At 44.2% G+C, this 27738-nt stretch overlaps 1 protein-coding gene across 1 annotated transcript in view; it reads left to right on the top strand.

Moving 5' to 3' along the window:
- LOC144791798 (guanylate-binding protein 1-like) overlaps nucleotides 1-27738 on the top strand; it is a 246677-nt gene that overhangs the window by 52018 nt on the left and 166921 nt on the right. Inside the window, exons 3-5 of the mRNA XM_078666568.1 lie at nucleotides 16760-16887; nucleotides 18158-18267; nucleotides 27181-27386. Coding sequence (XP_078522694.1) covers nucleotides 16760-16887; nucleotides 18158-18267; nucleotides 27181-27386 — 444 coding nt within the window. The remainder of the gene's footprint in view (nucleotides 1-16759; nucleotides 16888-18157; nucleotides 18268-27180; nucleotides 27387-27738) is intronic.

Raw genomic sequence — 27738 nt, 5'->3', positions numbered from 1 at the left:
GAGGCCAGCAACCCAGCTTTCTTCAGCCTGGTATGTGAAGGACTGCCTCTTTTGGGAGCTATAATTATAATTCTGATAAATGTTCTTGTTTTGTTCCTATTGATGAATCAATAGTTGATTAATTAATTTATATTCTGAAATTCTTGTTTTGTTCCCAAATCATTATTTTGTGTCAGAATTTCAAGATTGGTTGATATAAATGTTCCTGATCTGAATCTAAAATAACATATACACGGCTCAAAATGCCCACCCATCATGTTTTTGTTTTCATGCTTTTCTAGCTCCATATAGAAGATAAAAAAAGGATTAGAGCTCTTAGGTTGGCTGTAGCTGCACTTGTTTGTTTAGTCCCTGCCATGGCAGCACTTCTTCAGTCCTTGCACAACTTATCCATTGAACCATAGCTATTGTGGCCATTCTCCATTAACCCTGGCGGCACTTCCCCCATTCAGGCCTTCACTGTGAGAGGCCCGATAAATGGACTGGCGTTTCTCCACCCTGGAGTTACTCATAACAGGGATGCTGGTAACTCTGGAGTTGAGGAAACTCCAGCCCATAATGAGTTGGACACTTATGGTCTACTAAGAAATGAGGAATTACCAGGGAATTTGTCATTCCAGGTCTGATTCTCTCAGTAATTGCTAATATGTTTGGCCAGACTTTCTGCGGCGTTTAGCAGTCTCAGGGCCAGAAGTGCGACTCGCAAAATGTTATTTACAACAGTGTCTCAGACACTGTTTGCGATTCCAATTGGGGTCGCAAATGACCTGCATTATTAATATTCACGCAGCAGGTGCAATTTGCGACCCCATTGGGAACAGCTAGCACTTCCAGTGATTTTTAGATGAAGACGTTTTTTTTTAATGCAGCCCGTTTTACTTAAAGGAACACAGGATGCATTTAAAATGAAAAAGGAAACATCTATTTCATTTTTTATTGGAGTAGGCAGTGGTCTGCTCTTGCATTTTTTTTTGCATACATTCACATAGCTGCTACAGGTTGTTTTTAAATTGCCACCTTGACCGTTTCACTTTTAAAATTACTCTCTGTTGTTTCATATCTGCATCATGCTCTGGGCTCCCCGTACCTCCATTCCTTCCGCCCCTACCCCGGTCCACCACGGGCTTGCCCGATTGTTGTGGAGGGTAGGCAGGGCGGGCAATCAACACTTCCGGCTTAGGGAGGGTGTAGTCAGGGGTCAGCGCTCCAGGCACTTAAGGGGATGCCTTTTCCTTCGCGCAGCGGAGGCGTGCATCGGGCGCCATCTTCGGCCATCCGCGCCTGTTCCGCGACCAGCGCCAGCCATGCTGCCGGTGGCCCCCCAAGGTTGCGAACAGGCTGGTCGAGGTCTCAATTATTAGCCTTTAGGACAGGGATATGCTGCAGCAGCACTCATTGCAACCCATCCCGGAAGCTAACTAGCCGTTTCAATTGCAAGGATTGCTCATTATCCCTCGCCCCTCTATCTGAACGACCTCGCGTAGGGGGCAGGGAAGATCAACTCAATAAAACTCCAATAGTGGTTAAAGCCTGTCTCCTGAATTGTCGATCTCGCCCACGACACGCAGGCGATATTTGGCTCTCCCTGACCTCTCACTCCTGGGACCTGATGTTTCTGACCGAGACTTGGGTCAAAGACGCATTCAATCCCGATATTAGCCTGGCGATTCCCCCGGATTACCATTTTGTCGGGATTAATCGCCCAGGCGCTAAATTGGGAGGCGGGATCGCTGTTATCCATCGCTCTCACTGCAAGATAACGTCCAGGAAATTGGAAAATACTGGCCCTATTGAAGCCATGTATTTTAGCATTTCTGATGCAACACACCTGATAGTAGTGGGGGTGTTGATATACAACCCCCCCCCGGCACACCGCCATCCTATCTCACGGAGCTTCTAGCGACCATTGCAGACCTCTCATTGAGACATCCGCATTTTACTATTCTGGGTGACTTCAGTCTGCATGTAGATGACACCGCATACTTGAAGGCTAGCTCTCATGTGGATACCCTGGCAGGCATGAACTTTGATCAGAGGGTACCTGGTCCCACCCAGCGCGCGGGCCATACTCTGGACCTCCTATTCAGGAATATGTCGGGCATGTCCACTTCGCCCCCTCAACACCTTACCTGGTCAGACCACTACTTAATCCCTTTTAACCTGACCATCTTCTTGCCACCGGCCATTTCCACTAAAGCTAGAGACCTCAGTAGGAAGTGGTACAAAGTTACCTGTGATGCCCTTGACCCCATACTGGCTAATTCGAATTGGCAGCCCTCTGGGGATCTGAACGCCGATGTTGCTAATTTTAATGTCCAACTCTCCTCGGCAATAGATGCTATTGCCCCTATGCAACCCCTCTCATCGGCTCGAGGTAAACCTCCAGCTCCATGGTTTCGCAGGCATTACGCGAAGAAAGAAGTGGTTGCAAGAAGCTTGAGCGCTGCTGGCGACTCACCTATGACCCTCTCGCTAAAGCCATCTACAGAGCTGCGATAATAACATTTCATAAAGTCAAGCGCGCTATAATGAAAGAATTCTTGGTTAATAAAATTAATGCTGCGGATAACTCTGCTAAAACATTGTTTCAAATTGTGAAGGAATTCACTAAACCGATGGCTCTTGCCAGCACGATTAAATCTAGCCAAGAGTTTTGCGATGGCCTCTCTGATTTTTTTCATAATAAAATCATCAACATCTTCTCCTCCTTTAAACAGTCCGATGTGAGTCGGGCTGGGAGTCCTGCCCAAGATACAATAATCCCCCACGATAAGATGCTCGGTGCCTTTAACCCCTTCCATGCTCATGACGAGCTCAGCTCGTCATGCAGTACACTGCTTGTTCATGACAAGCTGAGCTCGTCATGAACAATGGGAAATAAGGATCTGCAGCACAGAGGATGAAGTGCTGTAGCATTGATGTGGTTAAAGCAATCTCACTGGAAACTGCCCTGCTGAAAATACGGCGGTGTAAATCTGGATCGCCATTAGACACAGTCCCCTCCCAGGTTCTTAGCACCCTTGCTCCGGTTATCACTGCCCCTCTAATCTCAATATGGAACTCTTCCTTATCCTCAGGCCAGTTTCCCACAATATGGAAGCAGGCCATGTTGATCCCCATCTTAAAAAAGGCCGAAGCCGACCCAGCAGTATTCAGCAACTACCAGCCTATATCACTTCTCACTAAACCAGCCAAGGTACTGGAAAAAGTTGTGCAAGAACAACTGGCTGACTACTTGGAATCCAGAGAACTCCTCCACGACTCGCAATCCGGATTTAGATTCGGGTATAGTACGGAGACTGCTTTGTTGGAAGTAACCGAGACTATTTGCGAGTGCGTGGACAGAGGCGAGGTAGCCATGCTGGTGCTCCTCGATCTGTCTGTGGCTTTCGATACCGTCTCACACACCATCTTACTTGACAGACTCCATAACCTAGGGATACGAGGTACTCCCCTGGCCTGGATAAGATCGTTCTTAACGGGAAGAACGCAGCAGGTCTGGTGCCGGCCCTTTGTCTCTAATGACAAAAACCCCCTGAGCTATAGAGTTCCTCAGGGGTCAGCACTTAGCCCCCTTTTTTTTTACTGTTTACCTATCACCACTAGCCAAGGTAATAGAAGCCTGCGGGGTCAGAGTGGTCTCCTACGCTGATGATACTCAGCTAGTATTTTCATTTAGAGATCACTCTAACAACGGCCTATCCAACTTTAAACGCTGCCTCTCTAACATTGTATTGTGGATCACCCGTAACACCCTCAAGCTAAATACTGATAAAACCGAGGTGCTGTTTTTCAACCAAAAGGCCCCACTGCTACCATCTGTGTGGTGGTCGTCCGAGCTTAACACCCCCTCCATCCCCTGTTAAATCCCCCCAGAATCTGGGCTTTCTAATTGACAACGAACTGTCGTATAAGGCCCAAATCAATAACGTCACCTCCGCATGCTTTGGCAAATTACTCATGATTAAAAAAATCTTCCCTTATCTCCCCAAGGATTCTCGGAGGACGATCATTCATGCCCTCATCACCTCCCACCTGGACTATTCCAACAGCCTATACGTGGGAGCTCCAGCCTACCTTATCCACCGGTTGCAGATTGTACAGAATGCGGCTGCTAGGCTGATTTGTAACATCCCCTACCACCATTCAATAACCCCGCATCTGAAGAAACTCCACTGGCTCCCGGTATACTCCTGCATCCAGTTCAAAGCCCTGGTCTTGTCCTTCAGGGCGCTGAATGGCAGGGGACCAGGGTATCTTAGACGGAGGCTGAAGCTGGTGTACTCATCTCAAACACTTAGATTCAACCACCTCCGCCAGCTGCTCCCCCCCCCCTTTCCAATGCTCTAGAAAAGGGGGTAGAGCTTTTGCGGTGGTCACGGCCAAGTTCTGGAACAGTCTACCACTAAGTCTCCGGCTTATCAAATCTGAATCTCTGTTCCGGCGCAGCTTGAAGACATGGTTGTTTTCCAACCTCTAGCCCACTTGTGGTATTTGCTGTTCTGCTGTCTATAGCGTCGGGACACCCCCGTCGGGGGTAGCCGCCGCTGAACAAATTTCAATAATAAATAATAAATAATAATAAATAAGGGGAAAGAGTCCCCTGGGGTACCCCTTCCCGTTTACAGGTGCCTTACCGCCTACTTGAAGTAAGTGGTAAACTGAGAGTATTTTGCGACTGCAATTGCGGTTACAAAACTATCGTACAATGAAGTGCGACTCACTATAAGGAAGGGACGCCCCTGGCAATGCCCCTTCTTAGTAGCGAGTTGCAAACCCTATTTTGGGTAACCGACTCGCAGAACAGGTTTTTTTTACATTGGGTAGACCTAGTTTGCATTCGCTAACAGGCCGATTTCCTGTTTGGGACCGCAAAAAACAGTCATACATCTGGCCCTAAATCTCTGGATGTGGCGCTCCTGCGGATCTCATAATTACGATAGTGCCCAGAGCTGTTGTTTTTGGCCCCATTGCGATCAAGAGGACACTCCTAATAAAGGCTTCAGACTTAACCATAATGTCTATTCTCTCATACCCCTCAGATGAGACCAGTATGATGACTCAGTGAGTTCAACACTTAACACCGATAAGTGAATTGATCTGTTTGTTATTGGTTCAAATTCTGACAAGGAGTTCCAGTAGAACTGGGTAATAGTGACAAGTATTATTTTGAGTGCTTGAAAACGTTAGAATGAAACTCTATATAAAAGAGCAAGTTACATTAGTGGGAGCCACTCATAAGCCTCAGAGGAAAACTGTCTCAAATCGGAAACATTAAGGCTTTTGTAAGGTATGTAACGTTTACAACGAAATTTTTACAACGCACTACCATTACAACGCAGGCATTACCACGCATACCTTTACAACGCATTGCGCTGGGGGGCGCTCTAGGATAGGGAATACGTTTAATTTTCTATCCAACACCTTCCCTAGTGTCCACAGGGACTGGAGTTGGAATAGAAAATTATACTTACCACTATCCAGCACCCCAAAGCGCTATGCGTTGTAACGGTATTCGTTGTAAATACCGCGTTGTAAAGGTATGCGTGGTAAAAGTATGCGTTGTAACGTCATACATCCCTTTTGTAAATAGTAGCTCTCATCCGGAAGATGGCACAGAGTTAATTTTAATTCTTCTTCCGAGAACTTCTCAAATACAGGTCCATCCTGACGCAATCATCCTTGACCACTATATTCCTTGAACGAAGAAATTGAGGAGCCTCATAGTCATGGTCGACCCATATCTAGCTTCAATGCAACATCATCCTCAAATATATGTGCAACAAGAAACATACTATTTTAAACTTCAGAACTGTGGCCCCAGTACTTCTCACCTTCAAACAGAATTATCACAATTGTACCCGAGAGCGCAAACTCAAGAACAAGGACTCCACAACTCTTTGACAAGAGTTATCACAAAAACAGGCACCTTACCTGGGCCACAGTGCTCTGTCGTCCTAGAAGACCTGGCTACACTGTATTCCATTTTTGACGCCCAGCAGGATTACAGTCTCTTAGTTCTTTTGCTAAGAAACCTACTATGTTTAGTTTTAAATGACAGACGCTACCTATTTTACAGTCTGCAAAGGTATAACCGGTGGGGAATTGTGTACACAGATCTTTCACCGGGTATATCTGTGGCCTCCTTGATTAAAACTTGTATTAGTACTGCCAGTTTGCTAGTAATACACTAGACTGTAAAAGCTGAAAAAACAGAACGTGTTTTCTTTAGGCCTTATTTACTCCTAATATATTTTCTTGGTAGCAGGCAATGGTATCTCTGAAATTCGGAAAACAGGTGTCAACTTCATATATTTTATTATTACATTTTCCCTTTGTGTTCCCTATTTTAATGTCACCATTTCCATTCTTACGTCCCCCCTGCTTAGTGCACTTGAATGGTTTGCTCCATCTGGACCTCGAAGAATGGGAGGTCTGGTTGGTTGAAGTGACCAGTAAACGTTGCAGTTACTCTATCTTTTACAGTGTGTCAGGATTATAATTGACCTTTTACAAACATACACATTTGGCATATTAAGAGTAGTTCTATTTGAAAGGTTGATTCCTTGGTACGTTTATTAAACATATAGTTACCAAGGGGTGCTCTGAAAAAAGGGGCCCGCTACAGAAACACTGAGAGTAACCCCTCCACACTGAAGGGGACAGGGTCTCAAATGATGAAAAAGTGTTCTTTTTTATGTTTCTTTCAGCCAGACAGCCTTTTATGCATGGAGCAGCCTGGGTTACTTTCTAGAAGTAGGGCATCTCTCTAATATGAGAGTTCGCAAGAGAACTTTTTATTTTCTCTAGGGGAGTACTACGTAAACCTTTTGTGTGAAGGAGAGCATATTATATTCAAATGCAGTTTAATATCCAAAGTAGTCTTCTCTGATACAGAACAACGCAGGTCATAGTTACATAGAAAATTATTCTTTATTTACACATTAGCAAAGGTCTATGGACCTGTGGCATCCTCTAATGTAACAACGGATGACACAGGTCAGCCTTAAACTTTGATCTGGCTATTACACAAACAGTGCCCTATACAGCTTCAGAAAATAATTTATCCTCATCTGTGGGAGACTAGGCTGGCCCATTGGCACAGGTGTTTGCTGACCCTTTTTTGTCATGAGCTTAAGGAACAGGTCATGTTGATACAAAAGAGCACTGGACCTGAGTTTGAGGACACAGATCAGTGGATGATGTGGCCCTGATGGCGAGTATGTGATATGACACCTGTTAATTGTTTGAAATGTTCTCCCAGTGGAATGAGCCTTATATAACTCCTACTAAATAAATATGCAATACGAGCAATTTTTGTTTCAGCCTATGGAATTTGCATCTTGGACATCCTGTTATATGATAGAGTGATCGGTGGGGCCCTGCTTAACTGCGAGCTGCATAACTGTAGTATAAAGAGCGGATGTGCATCCATGGGATGTGATACGATGGAGGTGGACCATCGTAAGCTTGTATAACTTTTGTAGATTGAAGCACCTAAAAAAGACTACTTTATTGAGGATAAAGTACAGCATGTTTATTTTGGTTCCCACAGATCATGAGTAGGGCACTGTGTGCTTGTAAAATGCAGAGGACTGACTGCCTGATCCCTACAAAAGGGGAAGAGTTCCAGTAAAATCGGTCTTGCAGCATGAAAAGCACATTTTGCTAAGCTAACCCTGAAATTTGAGTTCTTCTGACTGAGAGAGATTTTTTCTACTGCTTTGCTTGAAAAAAAGTCATGTCAAGGCTGGTGATCTTTTGCTGAAGAAGCTTAAATGTACATGGTAGTTGTTTAGCAGCACCTTGAGCCTTGGACTTTTATTGTCTGACAGCTGCCATTCAATGAGATTCTTGGTGGTTTTGACATTTATAATCAGAATTACTCCCTGGCACAATTAAATGATTATTTTATGATCCTATGATTTGTGGCATTCTTTGTGTGTGCTTATTCGTACTAGTTGTTAAATGTGTTAAAGGGGCAAGCCGGTATGAGCATTAATCGTAGCCCTGTTTCGCCAGGGTGGTACCTCTAGGCAGGAGTCTCCTTGGTGGAAGGACCAGCTTGGGACCTTGGGTGTTGCATTAGCTTTCCTGTGCCTGTAGCATCTGCAACTTTCCATAGCCTTTAAAAATCAAGCACATTAACCAATGAATAAGATCTTTTCCAAGAAATAAGTAACTATGAGTCAGTAAAGACAAATTGATGCAAAAAGTCTGGAAGAATTAACTGCGGACATAAAATTATCTCTAAAACTAAGATACTCTTAGACTAAGGAGTACATTTTTCAGAACAAGTATCAGAGATTCCTTTAATGAAACTAAAAAAACTGATTAGTACTTTTAGAAAATTACGCATTGGGGCTATCTCATGACATTTTTATTGGGATCCTGATATGTTTGATATATTTGAATCTCTAATGTCAGCTATATATTTTGCAGTGCCTCCTACATGTCAGTTGTAAAGCTAAATATACATTTGTATTGTATGTATATTATCAGCTCTATGTTAGGGTAGGGATGCAGCTGAATGGGCCTCACAAACGTACTGCCTGGTAATAAACTGATTCGTAGTTAGGAATTCATTAGAGTGATGTATGCCCAGAGGTTAAATGATAAGTCTAAAGGGTCAGAATGTATTCTGTCTGGCAAAGTACTGTAAGTGTGCGGACATATCTGGGTCACTTCAAAAGTATTGGAAGTATCAAGAGACGTTTGAATGTGCGTGAGAAGATTATATGTCATGAGAACATCTTTGTCTATTACATGATGACAATCAATCTTATGGCACTGATTTACAGTTGTAAAGAAAATAAAATCCACTAAATTGTGGGAAAAGTGGAAATTGTAGCCCATCCACTGGTTGTGAGTCGTCCAGGGAATTTCCTCCACCACAGGGACAGTGTGGTGTGACAGAGTATATTCTGTTAGAAGATTCACCAGTGGTGGACTGACCACTTAAAAAATGTGGAGATTTTCTTGAATCAACTCGTGTTTAAAGAATGTACTTAGGTGTTAGCGAGAAATGAAGGGCTCAACGAAAAGGAGAGACCATTGTGCCAGTAAATGATTGTAGTGTCGTCTTGGAAAGCAGTGTACAAAAATATATTTCCTGGTCATAGCCTACAAGAGTAAAGAAAAAGCACAACATATATTGCCAATCACTAAATGTAGAGTTTCAGGACGTTTTATTTACATCCAGTTAATGAAGAAACAATAGGTTCCTATCTAGTAAACGTTTAGGGCAGTGGTTCCCAAACTTTTGACTCCTGAGGACCCCCATTGAATCACCACTGGAAGCCAGGGACCCCCCAAGCAATCTGTATGAGTTAAATTTCAAATATTAAAACGGTAATTAAAAATACACGTGTGCAAACCAATCAAATACTCAAAGTACTAAGGATTTTGGGGCCAGATGTACGACAATTTTATTTAGTGCCTCGCAATTGGCGGCCCATTGCGAGTGGCAAATTGCGAGTCGCTAAATGAAATGTGCAACAGTGTGTTTAACACTGTTTGGGATTCCCAATGGGTCGCAAATTGCGAGGCTCATTAATATTAATGAGCCTCTTGCAATTTGCAAGCCTATTGGGAATGCCAGACCTCCCAAGGATGGTGGCCTGCTGGGCTCAGCAGACCACCATGTCTGGGACTGCGTTTAAATAAAGCAGTCAAAAAAATGTAGCCCGTTTTCCATGCATTTAAAAAGAAAAAAAAAAAATGAAATGTTTTAGTTTAATTTTTTAAGGGCAGGCAGTGGTCCCTGGGACCACAACCTGCCCTTAAAAAATAATTTTTGCATGCATTTGCAAAGAGGAAGGGGTCCCCTGGGACCCCTTCCCATTTGCGAATGCATTACTATCTACTTGAAGTAGGTGATAATTGGGAGTGTTTTGCGGCCGCAATTGCAGTCACAAAACATTTGTACATGGTTTTGAGACTCGCTATTTGGAAGGGAATGCCCCTTCCAAATAGCAAGTTGCAAAACCTATTTAGCAAGTCGCAAAAAAATTGTGACTCGCCATATAGACTATGTACATGGCCCAATAGCTTTTTGCATGCGCAAACGGGTTTGCGAACCCGTTTGCGCATATACAAACGGGTCGCACATCTGGCCCTTAGTATTTTATATTGAAGGAATACTCCCTCTGTCACATGTATTTCCATTGTTTTATAGCATCTCTCATACTATTGTAGCATGTCAGAGCACTTTACATCACACACATATAGAGACAATGAATCATACATGTAAATCAGTGTATAGAAAATGTTACATAAGGTAAAGGAGACTACAAGGTGTAGTGTTCACATGTAATTCATACTGGTAGGCATTTTTAACGTGTGCTTGGTCTGGAAAAGCACAAACTCAGGATTCAGAACATAACACAGTGGCTAGCATTGACTTTAACATGAAACATTTATTTCTTCCCAAATAAATCTTTTTAGCAGCATCAGGAAAATGAATGACTGGGAAAAAACATAAGTTACAAACTGATACCATGCTGTTTGCAAGCAGCTCTTTGATGACAGCTTATAGGTCCCTCTGCTAGATTACGATTGTCACTTATAAGTGCACAGTAACAAAAGAATCTCTGTGACAAAGGCAGTAACCAAGCACCTATGCACATAAAAGCTGCTCTTTAAAATGCATGTTGCACGTTCTTTGCAGTAGGCACATTAACCCTCTGTGCTACATTAGTTAAGTCAAAGTTGCCACTGAACAAAACCCTCCTCTCTCTCCAGCAGGTACATTAATCACTGGCATTATCTTGACACTTTTATTGTTGCTCGAACTCTGCTAATTATACAAGAAACTTTGTTGTGCTTTTAAAACTGCTGCCTACGGACCCCCTGGGAATGTGTCATGGACCCCTGGGGGTCCGCGGACCCCAGTTTGGGAAACACTGGTTTAGGGTATACTTTATGAAGAATGTGAATTCTACTGAGCTAGCATCTGGGGAGTTATACATCATTCTCAGCTAGTGAAGATGAGCATTGTCGCTCTTAAGGTGAAATTTACATTTGATTTATCTCATGCTTTTTCTTTTGAATCCATTTTTGTAGTTCTGTGGCTTATGATGAAAGATCCTCTCTGTTAGAACTGGGATTTCTGGTTGGCTAAGGCTTACGCCAAAGCCAGGCAGAAACCACCATTCTAGTCAGGGCAAGGGAATCACACGCCAAGATAACCCCTGCTCACCCCCTTGGTAGCTTGGCACGAGCAGACAGGCTTATCCCAGAGGCAATGTGTAAAGCATTTGCGCACGCACACAACAGCAACAACATCCTAGGCACACCACAAAAGGAACTCCACACAAGGTTATATAAAAATAACTTTTGTATTGTCAAAACACATCAGATAGTAATCACACAATGTACATTGTGCCAACTGGCACGGGCAATATTCACAAGGGATTGTTTACACCAGGACAGGGCTACGTGGGCCACTGTCAGAATCAGCACTTAGTAGAACTAGCACTTAGAATAACTGTCACACCAAATCACAATTATAGATCACAACCAGTAACCACTGGCAACAGGTAGGTACTCACTACGCAATACTAATAACCATAGGCATAGATCACACATGGACACATAACCTCTCTAGTATAACATACTAGGCATAGCAAACTTCTAAGCATGAGCACCTTTAGAAGTATAACACAAGCATAAAGGCAAAGCACATTGAATTGAATTGAATTGAAAATTCCATTTGTATAGCGCATAACCACCCGAAGGCCTCGCAGCGCTAGAGACTGAATTCTGTGTGCGACTGCAGGGAGGGATTAGTGCGCTTTTGAGAACAGATGGGTTTTCAAATCCCTCCTAAATGACATCAGGTTGCTGTTTTTCCTGAGGGACAGGGGCAGGGAGTTCCATGCCTTAGCCGCTGAATAGGTGAAAGAGCGGCCGCCCCATCTGGCTCTCTTGATTTTTACTTTAGTTGCCAGGTGCAGTGAGGCTGAACGTAGGGATCTAAGTGGCACATACGGCGGTATTAGAGGGTACAGTACTGCCGGGCCAGTTTGATGAAGGGATTTGTGCAGGATGCACATGGCCTTGAATAATGTTCTTGAGGCCACTGGAAGCCAGTGAAGCTCCTTTAGGGCAGTTCTCGCCGACTGCCAGCGAGGAATATTAAACAGTAGGCGGGCGGCGCAGTTTTGAGTGACCTGCAGTTTTTTTGTCACTGTTGCCGGGGCCCCAAGATATAAAACATTTCCGTAGTCCAGGCGGGAGAGAATCAGGGCCTGGACCATGACCCTCCTCGCCTGGAATGGGAGCAGGGGGAGCACTTTCCGGAGCATTTTCATTAGCCCCACGCATACCGAGGCAGTGATAGTAGCTTGGGACGAGAAGTCTAGCGCTCTGTCCAACCAGACTCCCAGACTCTTTATCTGCTCTTTAGGAGGAGGGGGAGTACCGAGACACAGAGGCCAGTCATCCAGGAAGGAGGTAGGGGAGGAATTACCAAGCACCATGATCTCGGTCTTCTCCCCATTAAGCTTGAGGTGGGAAAGTTGCATCCACCCCGCTACAGCCTCCAGGCATGGACCCAAAGTGTTCGACGAACCCCCCTCGTGGTCCAAAGAGACCACGAGTTGAGTGTCGTCTGCGTAGGTGACAATACGCACACCAAAGGGGAGAACGATCTTCTCCAGCGGCTGCATATAAACATTAAACAGCGTGGGGCTCAGGGAGGAGCCCTGAGGAACCCCACAGCTGAGAAGATGCTTTGATGATGTCGCCTCGCCTTCAAATACCTGGAAAAATCGTTCCTCCAGAAAGGAGGTCAGCCATAACAGGGCCGCGCCCGACACTCCCAGGCCACTCAAGCGATGTAATAGTGTGGCATGGTTCACAGTGTCGAACGCGGCACTGAGGTCCAAGAGTATGATAGCTGTTTTACCACCCTGGTCCATTATGGCTCTCGCTGCCTCTGTAACCGCTAAAAGAGCGGTCTCAGTGCCATGTTGTGGGCGAAACCCTGTTTGGGAGACCTGAAGCAGTTTATTGGACTCCAAATATTCCCCTAATGCTTTGTTGATATGCCTCTCCAGCAATTTGCTCATCCATGGAAGCAGCGAGATAGGGCGAAAATTGGATAGGTTGTTAGGATCCAAATTCGGTTTTTTTAACAGGGCCCTTACCATTGCACACTTCCAGGCGACTGGTACAGAGTTGGAGGTAATGGAGGTGTTAAGAGCCTCCAGCAAACAGGGGCGGATGGTGTCCATTGCTTTTAGTAAGGTCTGGGGAGGAGCAGGGTCATTTGGAGATCCTGAGGTGACCTTCTGAGCAAGAGAATCTAATGTATTAGGGTCCAGGAGAGGGAAGGTAGCCAGGGAGCAGGATGGAGACAGGTCTGAGTCTGAGGTGGGCAGTGGATTAGTGCCCCCATCATTTGCTGCTAATTGGGAATAGATGGCCTGAATCTTCTGTGAGAAAAAAGTGGCAAGATCCTCACAGTGGGCCTGCGCCCCCTCTGATATAGGTCTCTCCGCCGGAAGAGATATCAGAGATTTAGCAATCTTAAAAATTTCTCTAGGTGAGTTTGCTGCCATATTAATTTTATTTTCATAAAATTTGGCTTGAGCAAGTTTTATCTCCCTCTTGTAGTTCATTATAACTGCCCTGTATTCCAATTTTTTAGATTGAGAGCGGTCTTTCCTCCACGCTCTCTCCGCTTTCCGGCACGATTGTTTCAGGGCCCTAAGGGCGAGAGAGTACCAGGGGGCGACTTTGGGCCTTCTGATTGTTTGCAGGGAGCACATTACGCAGCAATCACATTTAGGCCTAACCAGTATAACTACAGTAGGCAATCTCTCACTAGTCTAAACACATTAGACTCTGCCTCCTAAGAATAAATCACATTTAGGGGCGTAACTCACAGTGAAGTAAACTCTCACTAACTTAAACCTACATAGGTAAAATAACCTCATACTCATAGTAACATCACATTGCGCAAAAATCACATTAGGGCCTTGTGCCCTACCCCCATACCAGCCCCCTGTCCAACTGGCCATCCGGCCATCCCAAGAAGGGGCTCAAATGCCCTGTGTCCAGAATGTCAGGGCACGCTGCCACGCAGCGCCAGTCAGGGGTGCGCCACCGGCGCAAACCTAAACGTTGCAGCTGCCCACTAATTGCTGGGCAGCTGAGGACAGGAACAGGGCCTAAACGTTGCAGCTGGCACTAAGTGCTGCGCAGCTGTAGAAGGCCTGGCACCTCTGTGCCATCTCTGTCCCTCTCAGGGACTCACTCCCCATTGGCGCCTAAACGGTGCAGCTGCCCACTACTTGCTGGGCAGCTGGGAATCAAAAAACTGCGGCATGGGCTCTCACTAGCCCTGGACCAAAACTGTGCCGCAGGGGTTGGAGCCACACAGGCTCTAAAACAGCTGAGGGGCAGTGGAGCCATCTGGGCTCTGGAAGACATACATGACCCTTGGAGCACTTGGGCTCCTCGCATCAACCATGCCCCTCTGAAGCCAATAGGCTCTGAACCAACATGCCCCCAAAACGTTGGAGTCCCCCTTCTGGGGACTCGTGATCGAAAGAAATGCCCGCTGAGCCTCTCTGGGCTCTTCAACAAATATGCCCGTTGAGCCTCGTGGGCCTGAGGAAATGTGGCCCCCTACGTTGGAGTCCCACTCCTGGGGACTCGAAGCAACTATGCCCCAAAAGAGCCTCTCAGGGCTCTTCACCAATGGCACCTCGCGAGGGGAGCAGCCTCCTGCCTTCTCTTGGCCGCGGGCGGGGCTCTCTCACTCCGGAGAGCTTTGTGGCCGTGGCTGCACTCCTCCTGCGGGGCTCTCCCTTCTACATGGGAGCCCCGCAGAACTGCTGACGCCGGCATCTCCTTCTGGCGGCCCCGGGGCTCTCCCTCGCTCACGGGAGCCCCGGGCCGCGGCGGCCCTCACTCGGCCAGCTTCTCCTGGAGTCAGCCTATCAGGGCGAAGCTCCTCGACGAGCCCTCGGCGATGCTTCCAATCCCAGCGCGAGCCAGGGGATGATGCGGCGGCCTGGGAACCAATCCCAGCACGGCGTGCTGAGGGGGCTCGTCTCTCTGAGACAATCAGGGCTCAGCTCCTTCAGTTTCTCTCTCCGCGGCCCCGGCAAGGGACGGCGAGATTCGCAGGCTGCTTCATTCCCCGGGCAGCGGCGGTGATAAGCGGCACAGTGGTTTTTAGGGTGAAAGGGGCGGGCAGATCCTTTTAAGGGATAAATCACGCAGTGAGGCACAACGAACCTCCGCTCTTCTGCAATAATGTGCCGATGAGCACACCTATCCTCTTGCACGGCCAGCAGTTACAAATCCTGCATCAAGTAGCAAACACAGCACGATCTTCACAGCGTCTTGTAGTTTCTGGGGAACCTTTTGACCCTGGGTTCCAGGACAGGAGGCCAGCTCTTCTCAGGCCCATGGAGATTCTTGTAGACACAGCACACAGCAAAGTCTTGAGGTCAAGCAGGCAGGGGTCACAGCACACAGCAAAGTCCCCTTCTTCTCTCCTTCAGTTGAGCAGCAAAACAGGTCAGCCCCAGAGCACACAGCAAGGGCAGTCTTCCTCAGTTTCTTCAGCTGTTCTTCTTCTGGCAGAGGTTCCTCTTGATTGTAGAAATCTTTCAGCATCCAGGGGCTGGGCAGGGCCCAGGGAGTCAAGCCTTCCCCTGGGCCCCAGCAGCAGCACGCCCCTGGTAGTTTCAAGTTGGAAAACAAGAACATTTTACAAGAGGTCACAGCCTCTTTTTATAGACCAAAATCCCTTTGTCTAGCAGGGTGTAGGCAATGTGAAAACCAGCTACAACTGGTTATGGGGAACTCCCTTTCAGTGGCCAGGCTAGGGACATCAGACGTACCATAGGAGGTGGAGCCAGCATTGTGAAGGGAAAACCTAGCCCTATTCAGGTCCCAGGTGTACCCCTCCCTCACATCAACTTGCTAATCTCTCCATTCACCACCGGGGCAGACCCATCCTGACTCCTGGAGCCAGGCTCACCAGCCAGCTCCAGCCAATCACACGCCAGACACAAATCACACTAACATGCCAACTTCTAGAAGTGGCACTTCCACACTAGACACAATCATGCTGCATACATCATTGCGCAGCATTCAATCTCACGAGTTCGCACATACCAAACTCGACCCTGCACTCCCCACACATCAGGAACTACCATGGTCACACATATTCCCCATGCATTCCTATGGGAGGGCAGGTTACTCACCACACACACAGAGAGCACACGCACTTTACACTGGACCACAGTGAAAAAGTGCGCAGAGACCTAAAATCACCAACACCAGGTTACAGAAACAGGCTATGCAAAAGCAAAAAGTTTCGGGGTGAACCTGCCAAAAGGGCCAGGTCCAACACTCTCCGTTTGGTGGAAAAATTAAGCAGTATAATTTAATTGGCAGCTCTGTCACTTTCGGCCTGATTTGGAGTTTGGCAGATGAGTTACTTGTCACAAACTTAACCAACACCCCACCTCCCTTTAATACGACAGATGTCTGTCACATTAATAAGACAAATAGGATATCCATCACGTTTGTGATGGAGTAAACCTTTGCCAAACTATAAATGTGGCCCTAAGATTGTGTTCATTTTAGTGAATAGTTATGTTGTTCATGAATTTGCATGAATTAGACGTATATGCCTCCAGTTGGTTTTGGGCAGATATAATTACAAGAAGTACATATGAAATGGGAATAGTAGCATTGCCACTTTAAATGTAAATGTATTTTTTTTCCACAGGCTTTTCCTTGGGATCTACCATTCAGTCTCACACTAAGGGGATTTGGATGTGGTGCGTCCCACACCCTCAAAAACCTAACAATACTCTAGTGCTGCTGGACACTGAGGGCCTTGGCGATGTTGAGAAGGTGAGTTGTTAGAGATGGATATGTCTTTAGACAACTTACCACTGTTTTTACCTTTGAAATAATTTATGGTTATCTGTTGAATGTCAGTGAACAGCTTTATTTGTTCTATAGCACTAGCATTAAAATGCAGTATTGCAAATTAAAATTACTGGAAATACAGTTCCACATACTAATCTCTATATTCAATATTCTGCAAAGTCTCTACAACAGGATGTATGACGTTACCACGCATACTTTTACAACGCCTACCTTTACCACGCAATTTTTACAACGCAGGATCCATTACAACGAAGTACCATTACAACGCATTTTTTTACATCGCATATACCTTGCCAACGCATCCCATTACAACGTAAGTATTGGTAAGTATATAATATATTTTTAAAAATGTAATTAATTAAAATTAATATATTTTATTTTAATTTAATTTTAATTTTAATTTATTTTTACCCTGTACCCTTTAATTAAAATTAATATAATTTATTTTAATTTAATTTTAATTTTAATTTATTTTTACCCTGTACCCCTGTACCCCAAAACCCAAACCTAGCCCTGAACCCTAAAAATACCCCTTTACCCAAAAACCCAAACCTAGCCCTGAATCCTAAAAATACCCTTTTACCCAAAAACCCAAACCTAGCCCTGAACCCTAAAAATAGCCCTTTACCCAAAAACCCAAACCTAGCCCTGAACCCTAAAAATACCCCTTTACCCAAAAACCCAAACCTAGCCCTGAACCCTAAAAATACCCCTTTACCCAAAAACCCAAACCTAGCCCTGAACCCTAAAAATACCCCTTTACCCAAAAACCCAAACCTAACCCTGAACCCTAAAAATACCCCTTTACCCAAAAACCCAAACCTAGCCCTGAACCCTAAAAATACCCCTTTACCCAAAAACCCAAACCTAACCCTGAACCCTAAAAATACCCCTTTACCCAAAAACCCAAACCTATAACATTTTTACTATAATACTATTATATTTTACTATAATTATATACTTACCAATACTTACGTTGTAATGGCATGCGTTGTAAAGGTATATGCGTTGTAAAAAAATGCGTTGTAATGGTATTTCGTTGTAATGGATCCTGCGTTCTAAAAGTTGTGTTGTAAAAGTAGTCCGTTGTAAAAGTTGCGTTGTAACGGTTGTATACCTCTACAACAACAACTCAAAATAATTCCTAAAGTCACTTGTGTTCTGGCAGATAAAAAAAATCAAAGTGTTATTTTATTGTGTATACACAACGTGTATTTTGTATCTTTTCCAGGGAGATTCTAATAACGATAACTGGATATTTTCTCTGGCAATACTACTGAGCAGTGCCTTTGTGTATAACAGCATGGGCACCATTGACCAACGTGCTCTCGAGCAACTGCAGTATCCTTTGGAAAACTCATACGTGCAATGCATGTGGGTATCCATATGTGTTATAATGTTTAGGTCTATGTTCTTTTGCCTGAAACAGCTTACTTCGTTCTCTAAATCCTTTGTTAGTCCTCTGAATTTGTTGAACAGCCTGGTCTTTCTGCTGAGTTTGTGATCTATACTAGATCTCCGTGATCCCTACGTATATGGGATATTGTTGATATGTGGGCACACACTGAGTAAATATTACTGGAAAAGTCCATATTGCTACATATGCTCTGCTGTGACCTTCCTATCAATGTGAATGACACATAAAATTGAAATTAGGGTTCATATGTAAAAAAATGTAACACAATAATGAAGTCTAGAACTGTTAAACCACTTAAAAATAGTTCAAGCAGGAGAAGCATTTTCTTTAAAAAACGAAACAAATTTGCAATGTTAAGTTGAGGCTTTCCTCCTGCTGTGACATTATTTTTTTGTGTGTGATATGGCACAGCGTGCACAATATGCTGAAGTTACATCAATCAAATTGAAAGCAGTCTGCACACAAGTGTGACAACACTAGGTTCTAAGAATTTAGGGGATTCCCACAAAAACAAAAGGAAAATGCCTAATTTTTGCCAATGTTTCAATGCGTTCTAGTTAAGTAAACTTAGTGGCATCCAGACAGGTCATGCTCCCTCTGACTCCCCCATGTGTCTAACTAACTCTCAGAAATATCTTTGTTTAGCAGTTTTCCTCGGTGGCAGTTGAGCCCTGGACTAAATACCACAGCTACTGGCATCCGCATATTTTGCTGGATCTTGATTAGGGGTGGGCGGAAAATTCTGCTCTGCCATCAGAGTCCATGGGGTTTTGCCCACTCCACGGCTACGCTAGTATCGCAATGCTCTGGAAAAATTCAGCCAAACGCCGTATCGCAGAGTTTTTTTCTTGCACATGGCTCACCAACATTAAGTTGGTGAGCATGAGTGAGAATTTGCATCCCCTAGCGTGATTTGTGGGTGCTAGAATGGCTCCTAACAAGATTTTCTCAACGTGGCCAGTTGTGGCAGGTCAAACCGTGCCTATTGAGAAAACTGGTGCTTGAGTAGGAAATCTACTCGAGTGTCAGAAAGAAGTTGCATGCCCTGGCCTACTGCGTGGTGTTGTTCACACTGATTTAACAGTGGCAAGCGAGCACCAGGTACTAAAAATCATTGCAAGCATTGCAACATGTCAAATTCTGCCTCCTCATGGAACTTCATGGAATCTCACAGAGTTTTTATGTAACTACGCGGAATTCCGGGGAGTGAAACTACTTGAGCACCACCCAGCCCTATTTTTGATGGCAAAAAATGTATGGCTCCATGTTGTGTATTGTGACCTTTTCTCTTGCAGGTGCTAGACCCAGCAACACATGTAGGGTACAAGTTTTATTGGGAGAAGTTTGGGTGGGTGGTAGGAATTTTGTGAATTCCTACAGCTTACAGGACATTTTGCAACAGGAAGGTGAGGAAAAGTAATTATTTTTACCAACTTTTTAGGGCATTGTAGCTAAGAAAAATTAGTGGGATCCACATGTCTTAACATGCTGGTCTGCCCTCAGTTTTCATAAATGTCTGAGTTAGTACATTTCCCTGGGTGGAGGCCAATTTCAATTCAAATTTAGCATTCACCCACATCGCAATAAAGAGTATTTTTTCATGAGAAAAACATGATGTCTCCACATTGTCACAGGCGCCAGGCCCAGCTACACATTGGGATACTGTTTTATCAGGAAACGTGTGGGGACACTGAGTAGTATAAATTATGTGGATCCTTGCAGGTTTTTTAACATATTCTCACTTAAATGTGAAGCAAACAAGTGATTTTAGCCAAAGTTTGAGGTTTGAAGACCATTGTGGGCTTCTGCTGCAATAAATATTCTCTGTGAAAGTATTTGGCTGCTTGTTGGCGCTAGGTGTTTCTGGCATCTATTTAATCGAACACTTAAAACACTTTATATATGTTTTCGTCCATGGCTGAGTTCTCATGACCCCTTCACCACTTCTCCATCTCTAAGAATCAGATGAGAACTTTTACTTGGGTGAATGTGTGCTTAATAGGAAGAGAAGGAGGGGAAGACAGAGGGCGCTGCAGCTAAAAGCTGCAGAAAGCAGCCTGAAGTGATTAATGCAGCCTGTCAGAGGGAATTTGATACCGCCATTCTTGCAAAAGTAAATGCAGCTCTTCGTCTGCACATGAATTTTGTGATCCGTTTGGATTCGCAGTTATAGCTCATAATAGTGGCAGTTTATATGTTGCCATCTGATGACTCGTTTGCTTGCTTTGTAGTCTAATATTAGCATAACATGTTGGGAATTAAGTATTGCATGATGCCTAATGGCTCTGGAAAGGTTACGTAGCAGAGGGGAAGGGACGTAATTTACCTTTGATGCCCTTGGAAGTGCCTTTGCTACCTGTGGTTTCAAAGGCCATAAATTAAGTTTTAGAAATATAAAGTTAACATGGCTTTTACCATACCATAGTATACAATAACAGGCCACATCATACTATACAGTGATAGGCAATTACACACCATCCCATAATGTGCAAACACTGTCAGTACCACTTCATACTGTACAATGACAGGCCAGACCATACTATACAGTAACAGGCCTTACCACGCCACACTATATAATGGCATACCATACCATATTATACAATGACAGCCCATACCATGCCATGTCATGCTGTACAATGGCAGACTATACCTGCTATATGACAAGCCATACTATACCATACACTGAGAAATGACACCATACTATACAATGATATGCTATAATATACCAGACTATACTACACAATGACAGGTCATACCATACTATATCATACAGTTAGAGGCCATACAATACCCTAATACCCAATGACAGACCATACTATACAATGACATGCCATACCATACTATACGATGACATGCCATACCACACCATACTGTTACATGTTATACCATACCATCCTATACAATGACAGACCACACCATAGCAATGATAGACCATACCATAACATGATAGGTCATACCATACAATACTATACCATGCCATATTATACAATGACAGGCCATACCATAACAAACCATATCATACTATTACAGGCCATACCATACTAGAATATCCCATACTATACTATACTATATCCCAACATACTATTATAGGCAATACAATTCCATACTCCAAAATTACAGGTCATTCCATAGTATTACCATACCATACACTGACAGGTATACCAAACCAGAAGGGGGGTGGGAGCACACTGCCTCACATCCCATCCCTCAATTTTCTCCAATGCATCATGGTAAATGTATTGCATGATAACACTTCAGTAGTAGTCTTTAATTGTCACCCTTGTTGGTGCAACCTGCACTGTGTAACTATACACATGTTTCTGGATTCATTCCTTCATCGGGAGAGAGCAACAAGTCGGTTTGGGGGTGCTGGAAATGCTGCTGAAGTTTTCTCAGGACTGTGTACCACAAACTGGGCGCAGGTGTAGCAATACAAGCTTGTCAGCTCAGTAGCTCAAGGGAACCTTTTCAAACAGTATGAGGGTGAGAGCACACTGCCTCACAACCCAGCACTCAATTTTCCCCCAATGCATCATGGTACATGCCGTGCATGATAACACTTACTTCAGTAGTAGTCTGTTCCACTGGGAGGTTTACAGAGAACTCCTCTTTTAACAAAGTCCAAACGATTAAAGCCAGCCTCTAGGAATGAAAAAAGCAATTTCCTCACTTGAAGCACTAATGAAACGCTGTTTCAGCTGGAGATGGAAATTGACTTTCTGTACCTGGAGAAAAACTGCTTCTGGAGCCTGAATGTGATGATATAGAAAACGTTATGGTAAGAATGACGAGTTTTTTATATTGACAGTGGTGCTCCCCTGGCCAATCCTCGGCTTCAGGCAGTCATTCTCTTAGATTGTGATATGTTAAACCTTTGACTGCTCTCCTGTTTTCAGGATGCCTACTAAAATGGACGTTATTTGCTTGGTTGAAGTAATATATGTATACCAAAATTGAAAAGTGATTAGTCAAGAAGAAAATGTGTGTATTTTCAAAACTCATAATTTCCATATTATATTAATTCAAGCTGATATGTGAATGATAAAGCATGCAGCATTGGGGGATTTATGACTAATAATATTACCTTGCTATTATTACCTTGGTGCCAGGGGCATTGCAGCTGTGGCTGTTATGTATTAGGCATTCAAAATTGAAAAAAAACTTTTTTACTGCTTGTAATTCTGCTGTGAGGTGATCATGGATGGTAATCTTGCATAGAGTGGCCACTAATATAACCTTTTCTTATGTCTGTGACACAAATTTTATTAGTAGTTCAGGATGATTTTCCTTCAGCATAAGAAGCTCTTATTACTGAAACGGTTGGAAAACCGTGATAGACATATATACTTCATGAATACTGTGCACCTGTTATGTATTAACAACGTTTTCTATGCATTACGGACAGACAAAATAAATTCCAAAATGGGTGCCACTCCTATGTTTCTACAAGTCTTCTGTGCATATTGGGGAAAATGTTTGGCTCAGGATGACTCGCACACCCAGCAGTTAAGGGATTAATATGCATCTTTTAGATCAAATCATTTGTTCATATTGCGTCCCAGACCTGAGGTAGAGATATGGGGTTAGGTTGTATAAATCAATGACTGGATGTGTCTCATCTTCTCTTGCTCGCCTGGAGGGAGCAGGAATAGAAGCTAGTTGCGTTCTTGTTATGTTTACAGCCCATAAAAATAATTGTAAGAAAGCTGATTTTTTTCAGGTGTCCTCCCACGTTATGCCCCAATTTGGAATAGTAGTTGCTGGTTTTTGACAGTGAACTGAAGCCTGCTTACCAGGCCCCAGTGCCAGTGCTCTCTCCCTAAAATTGATACATGTGAATTGGTAATGCCAATTGGCAAGTACTTTAACCCCCTTATAAGTCCATAGTAAATGGCAACAGGGGTACACAGGGCACAGTTTGTGCCACCCTCAATTACCCTTGTAATTCATCAGAAGTCCATAGGATAACATGGGCTGGCGTCCGGGCACCACTGGGATTGCCAGCTCCGTTGTGGTACCACAGAAATATGTCATGTGGTACCACAGAAATATGTCATGTTTGGTATCAAACAACTTGCCTCATTACTCTGACATGATTTTTGTGTCAGAGTCGATGTGGCATGCACCCAGGCCGTTACCTTAGAAGTTGCCCACCTGGTTGCGGCAGCCTTTCCTGCAGTCTGGCTGTGCCAGTCTGCAGCTGTTGCCACCAAGACAAGAATCTGACCCCCCCCCACCAGAACGTCTGAACTCTCCCAGGAGTCAGAAACAATGGCCTTGACGGGAAGGAGGTGACACCTCCCTCCCTAACAGGATGGCTAGTCAAATGGCATATCATGACGGTGAGATTCAAAGCTTACATCACCTCTGATATGCAACCAGGCTGCATCCCAGAGGAGGAATGAGCATTTTTCCAACCCCCAGGCACATTTGCACTCAGGCAGGCAGGAAAATGATATAGTCAGGAGGTGTACACCCCCAAAAAGCTAGCTATTCTCCTAGGGTGGGCTACCTGGTCTGTACTGCTAAGGAAGGTGTCACTTTTAAAGGAGGCAGAATAGAGGGCTCTGGTAGAAAAGGTGACACACAATGCCGGATGCGGTCAATTTAGGGGCGGATTAGCTGCTGGGGCTAGTAGCCCATTGGCCGCTTGCACCCACACCCCTAAATCTAGGATTTATGGGGCACCCATGGTCCCAGAACCTCAGTTCTGATTCAACTTGCGACAGAAGACACAGAAGAGATCAGAGTCTGCATCAACAGGATCTGCACAAAACAAAGGTATGATACTCTGCATGTATGGCAATCAACCTGAAACTGCATGACTGCGACTCGTTCCGGACCAAAGACCAGCTCCCTCAGACAGAGGGATCCCTTTGCTAGTGGCACTAGTCCCCTGCCCTCTGCAAGAAAAAAACACATACTGGGACCAAAGAATGGCTGGCTATTGTGCCCTCTGAGGGATCGCCCAAAAGTAGATGGTCCAGTGAATGGTGGGAAATATAGTCCTGACCTCAAGCAAGTTTCATGTGGCTACCATTTTCCCCCGGACCTCCAGACATTGAATTAACTATTTGCTGACCTTACCGCTACCAAGGCTTGTTGATGGCCAGTCTGGCAAAGAGGGAACTCCTCAGCACCTTCAACCAACCACAGCAGTGGCCCGTTTTCGACTGCACCTGTTTCTTCACCAGCAAAGTGTAAGATGTAAAACCAGCTCCCCGCAGCTCCTGCTTCAGCACCAAGGATACTGTGGACAACTCTGCACCCGGGCTACTCGAGCCATGTGAAATTGAAGTGACGTTCCATGCCGCTCGATCTGCAAGTGACCGATTGTCACTAGTGCTTTTTACCATTGACCGCAATGTTAAAGTTATGCCGTATTGAATTGAACTGATTTATTTTTCATTCTAAAATCCATCCACTTATGTGGCTCGTGAAATGAAGTGGTAGCTATCCTTCTTTTTGTTAGTTTGGGAAACCGAGAATGGTATGGTCACTACCAGTTGGAAAGGGGAAACAGAGGTAGCCAGGTCTCCTTATACCTTTCATTCATGTGGTTTAAGATCTTACTTTAAGTAGAACTATAACCTGTACCATCATTTAGAGTGATTTATGGTAAGCAGGGTCACATTTACAGCAGGATTGGACCTCAGTGGAAAATCCAGTCAACAGAGATCTGAAACTAGCCACCGGTAGGGACTGGAACCCCTAACAAAATTGTGATGCATGAAAACGGAGAGGTGGGCTCAATTGACTTAAGTAATCGGTAACTGAGGGAAAATGATATTTTGACCTGATGCTTGCCTTTTCCATGGTCTGCTCTTCTGTGTGTGACTTGAGCTTCTAACCTTAACACATGAAGAATGATGGCCTGGGGTTGTGTGCCTCTGTACTACTTTGTGTTTTGAAAGACTTTTAGGCACCCAGTGTCTGAACTCTTCAATTTATTTTGCTGCAGAATAAAGTGCATTATATCTTAAAGAGATGGAAACAGCCAGGCACTGCATACACACATTTGATTCTTGAGACATCAGGATGCTGTCCTACCTCCTAAGGAATATGTGTGAACGAAATGACTGCTATTGTATGCAAAGTAGGTTTCTGTCTATGTAGATCAGGGAAGTGGCTCAAATGTTCAGCAATGCACGGGAGGAGAGGAAACTAGCAAATTGGCTGAATTTCCCATTAAGTGAAATGCTTCGCAGAGCTTTGATTTTCCATTTGCAAAGCAGAAATCACAGTTTCTGTCAGTGGGAAAGCGCTAGAATGTAGGAACATTTTCAGAATATCCATTTTCAAATTCGTTCTCAAATGCTTTACTTTGTTTCCTTCAGCACTAATCTGCAAACTTAGTATGTTCAGCTTTGACTAAAATAATGTATCTGAAAATGATGTACTGCTGATATTTCTATCCAATCTGTATGTTCTGGTGAAAAAGAAATCAAATTATGCTCATACGTAGCTGACCATGGGGAAAGTATAGAAAATGTACAGCTGCATAAAAACAGGAATATGGAATATTGCTTGCAATGTTCTAACACGTCAAAACCTTCTTCTTTGATATCCTTGATTGAAATTCAAACAAAAGTATGTGCAGATTTTCCGTTTTCTCTTAAATATATGAAATGATTACCATTTTGCGTAAGCATAACATTTCTAAAGTCTTGGCTTCAATTGGTAATATTTCACAAATTGTTGACTAAGGCTAATATTTGGCTTTGTTATTGATTTCTACTAATAAACTTATGATTTTTAAAACACTGAGCATTCGAGACATTTTCTGAGGGTTATGGGAAATATCTGTATCCATTGCTACTCATTTTCTTTCAATAAAGCATTTAAATTTCAATGATTTTCACTTGTGCCTTTTAAAGAATATTCTGGCAAGGACATAAGGAAAGGCATTTGAGAAAAGACCGACCCATCCTAAGACTTTGTTTTTGCCTGAGTCTTACACACAGTCCTCCCAACCCAGACAACAGAATGGCATATTTACAAAGAAGTGGCGGAAAGTGGCGTCAGCCTTCTTGGCTTAACTCTGCGCTCCGTCACTTCTGAAACTCATGGCTGCACCATGTTTACAACAATATGGTGCAGCCCTGCGTATCCCCCTGCGCTGGCACTAAAGTTAGCAGCCTACCACTAATGCAGGCACCAATGCACCATTGTGCAAGGGTGCCTGCGTTGAGGGGGAGATTGTTTATGTGCAGGAAGGTCTCCCTTCCTGCACATAAACAATTTTTAAATGGCGTTTTGCTGTTTCTATGTGTGATGCACAACACAGCACACATAGAAACTGCAAAAATAAGGAGAAATAAAGCATTTCTCCTCGTTTCACCTGTTTAAGACCAGGTTTTCTCTGGTCTTAATTCTGTAGCTGCCTCCTATTTACGCCACCCTTGTAAATAGGGGTAGCATCATAATCAACGGGTGTTGCGGTGGAATGCCCACCACAACAGCCATTGCCCTCCCCTTTCTAAGTACAGCGTTAAAGGGTGTCTTATTTACAGGGCAGCGTTAAGCCACGTTAAGTGGCTTAATGCTGCCTTGTAAATAAGGCAAAACACCTATCGCCAACCCAACTTCACTAAATGTGACGTTGTGGTGGCGATAGGGGCTTGTAGATATGCCCCAATGTGTCTTCCAGTGTGATGTCCTCCACACAGTTTGAAGACCATTATGCTGTGGTATTATTTTCCCAGTAAAAGAATTGGACATGATGGAATATTGGAAAAGAAAAGGTTTAACAAATGTGACTCTTGTACGGAGTAGTTTCTGAGATACACAGAGAATATTATTGTTGAAGTTCTTTTTTCCTCAATCGTATCCACCAGTTATGTGACAGAGCTGTCAAAACACATCAAAGTGAAGTCCCCTGGACGCAATGACCATAAGAACAAAGTGTCAGACACTGCAGAATTCATGAGTTTCTTTCCTACATTCATCTGGACAGTGCGAGACTTCACCCTGGAACTGGAACTAAATGATAAACCAATTTCAGCAGATGAATACCTGGAGAACGCTCTGCAGCTGATCAAAGGTATGTGCAAGTATGTTTGCATGGTAAAGTGCTGTTCGAGGCATTTGGGCTGCTGAATTCATATCTGTGCATAGATCGCCGCCTAGTGTTGGGTCCGGATGATTGTACTTTCTTGTCTTGGAAGAGTCTTTGAAGCATCACGAGATAGGTGACTCCTCCCCTGGACTACAGTGCACATGGGCATCTCCTCCATTCTCAGATTGTTTTTTTCCGCCATTGGGTTCGGATGTTACTCCAAAACTCCAACTTCGAAATCGAAACAAAAGGCCTTCGACTTTGACGGTATTGTCTTTGTTCGGTACCTCTCTACTCAATCAAACTTTCCATCTTGACTTGGTCATCGACGCGGGCC

Source organism: Lissotriton helveticus, chromosome 11 (genome assembly GCF_964261635.1).
Source record: "Lissotriton helveticus chromosome 11, aLisHel1.1, whole genome shotgun sequence".
In the NCBI taxonomy this organism is placed as follows: domain Eukaryota; kingdom Metazoa; phylum Chordata; class Amphibia; order Caudata; family Salamandridae; genus Lissotriton; species Lissotriton helveticus.
The sequence above is the reverse complement of the archived record's forward strand: the minus strand, read 5'-3'. Positions and strand labels throughout refer to the sequence as shown.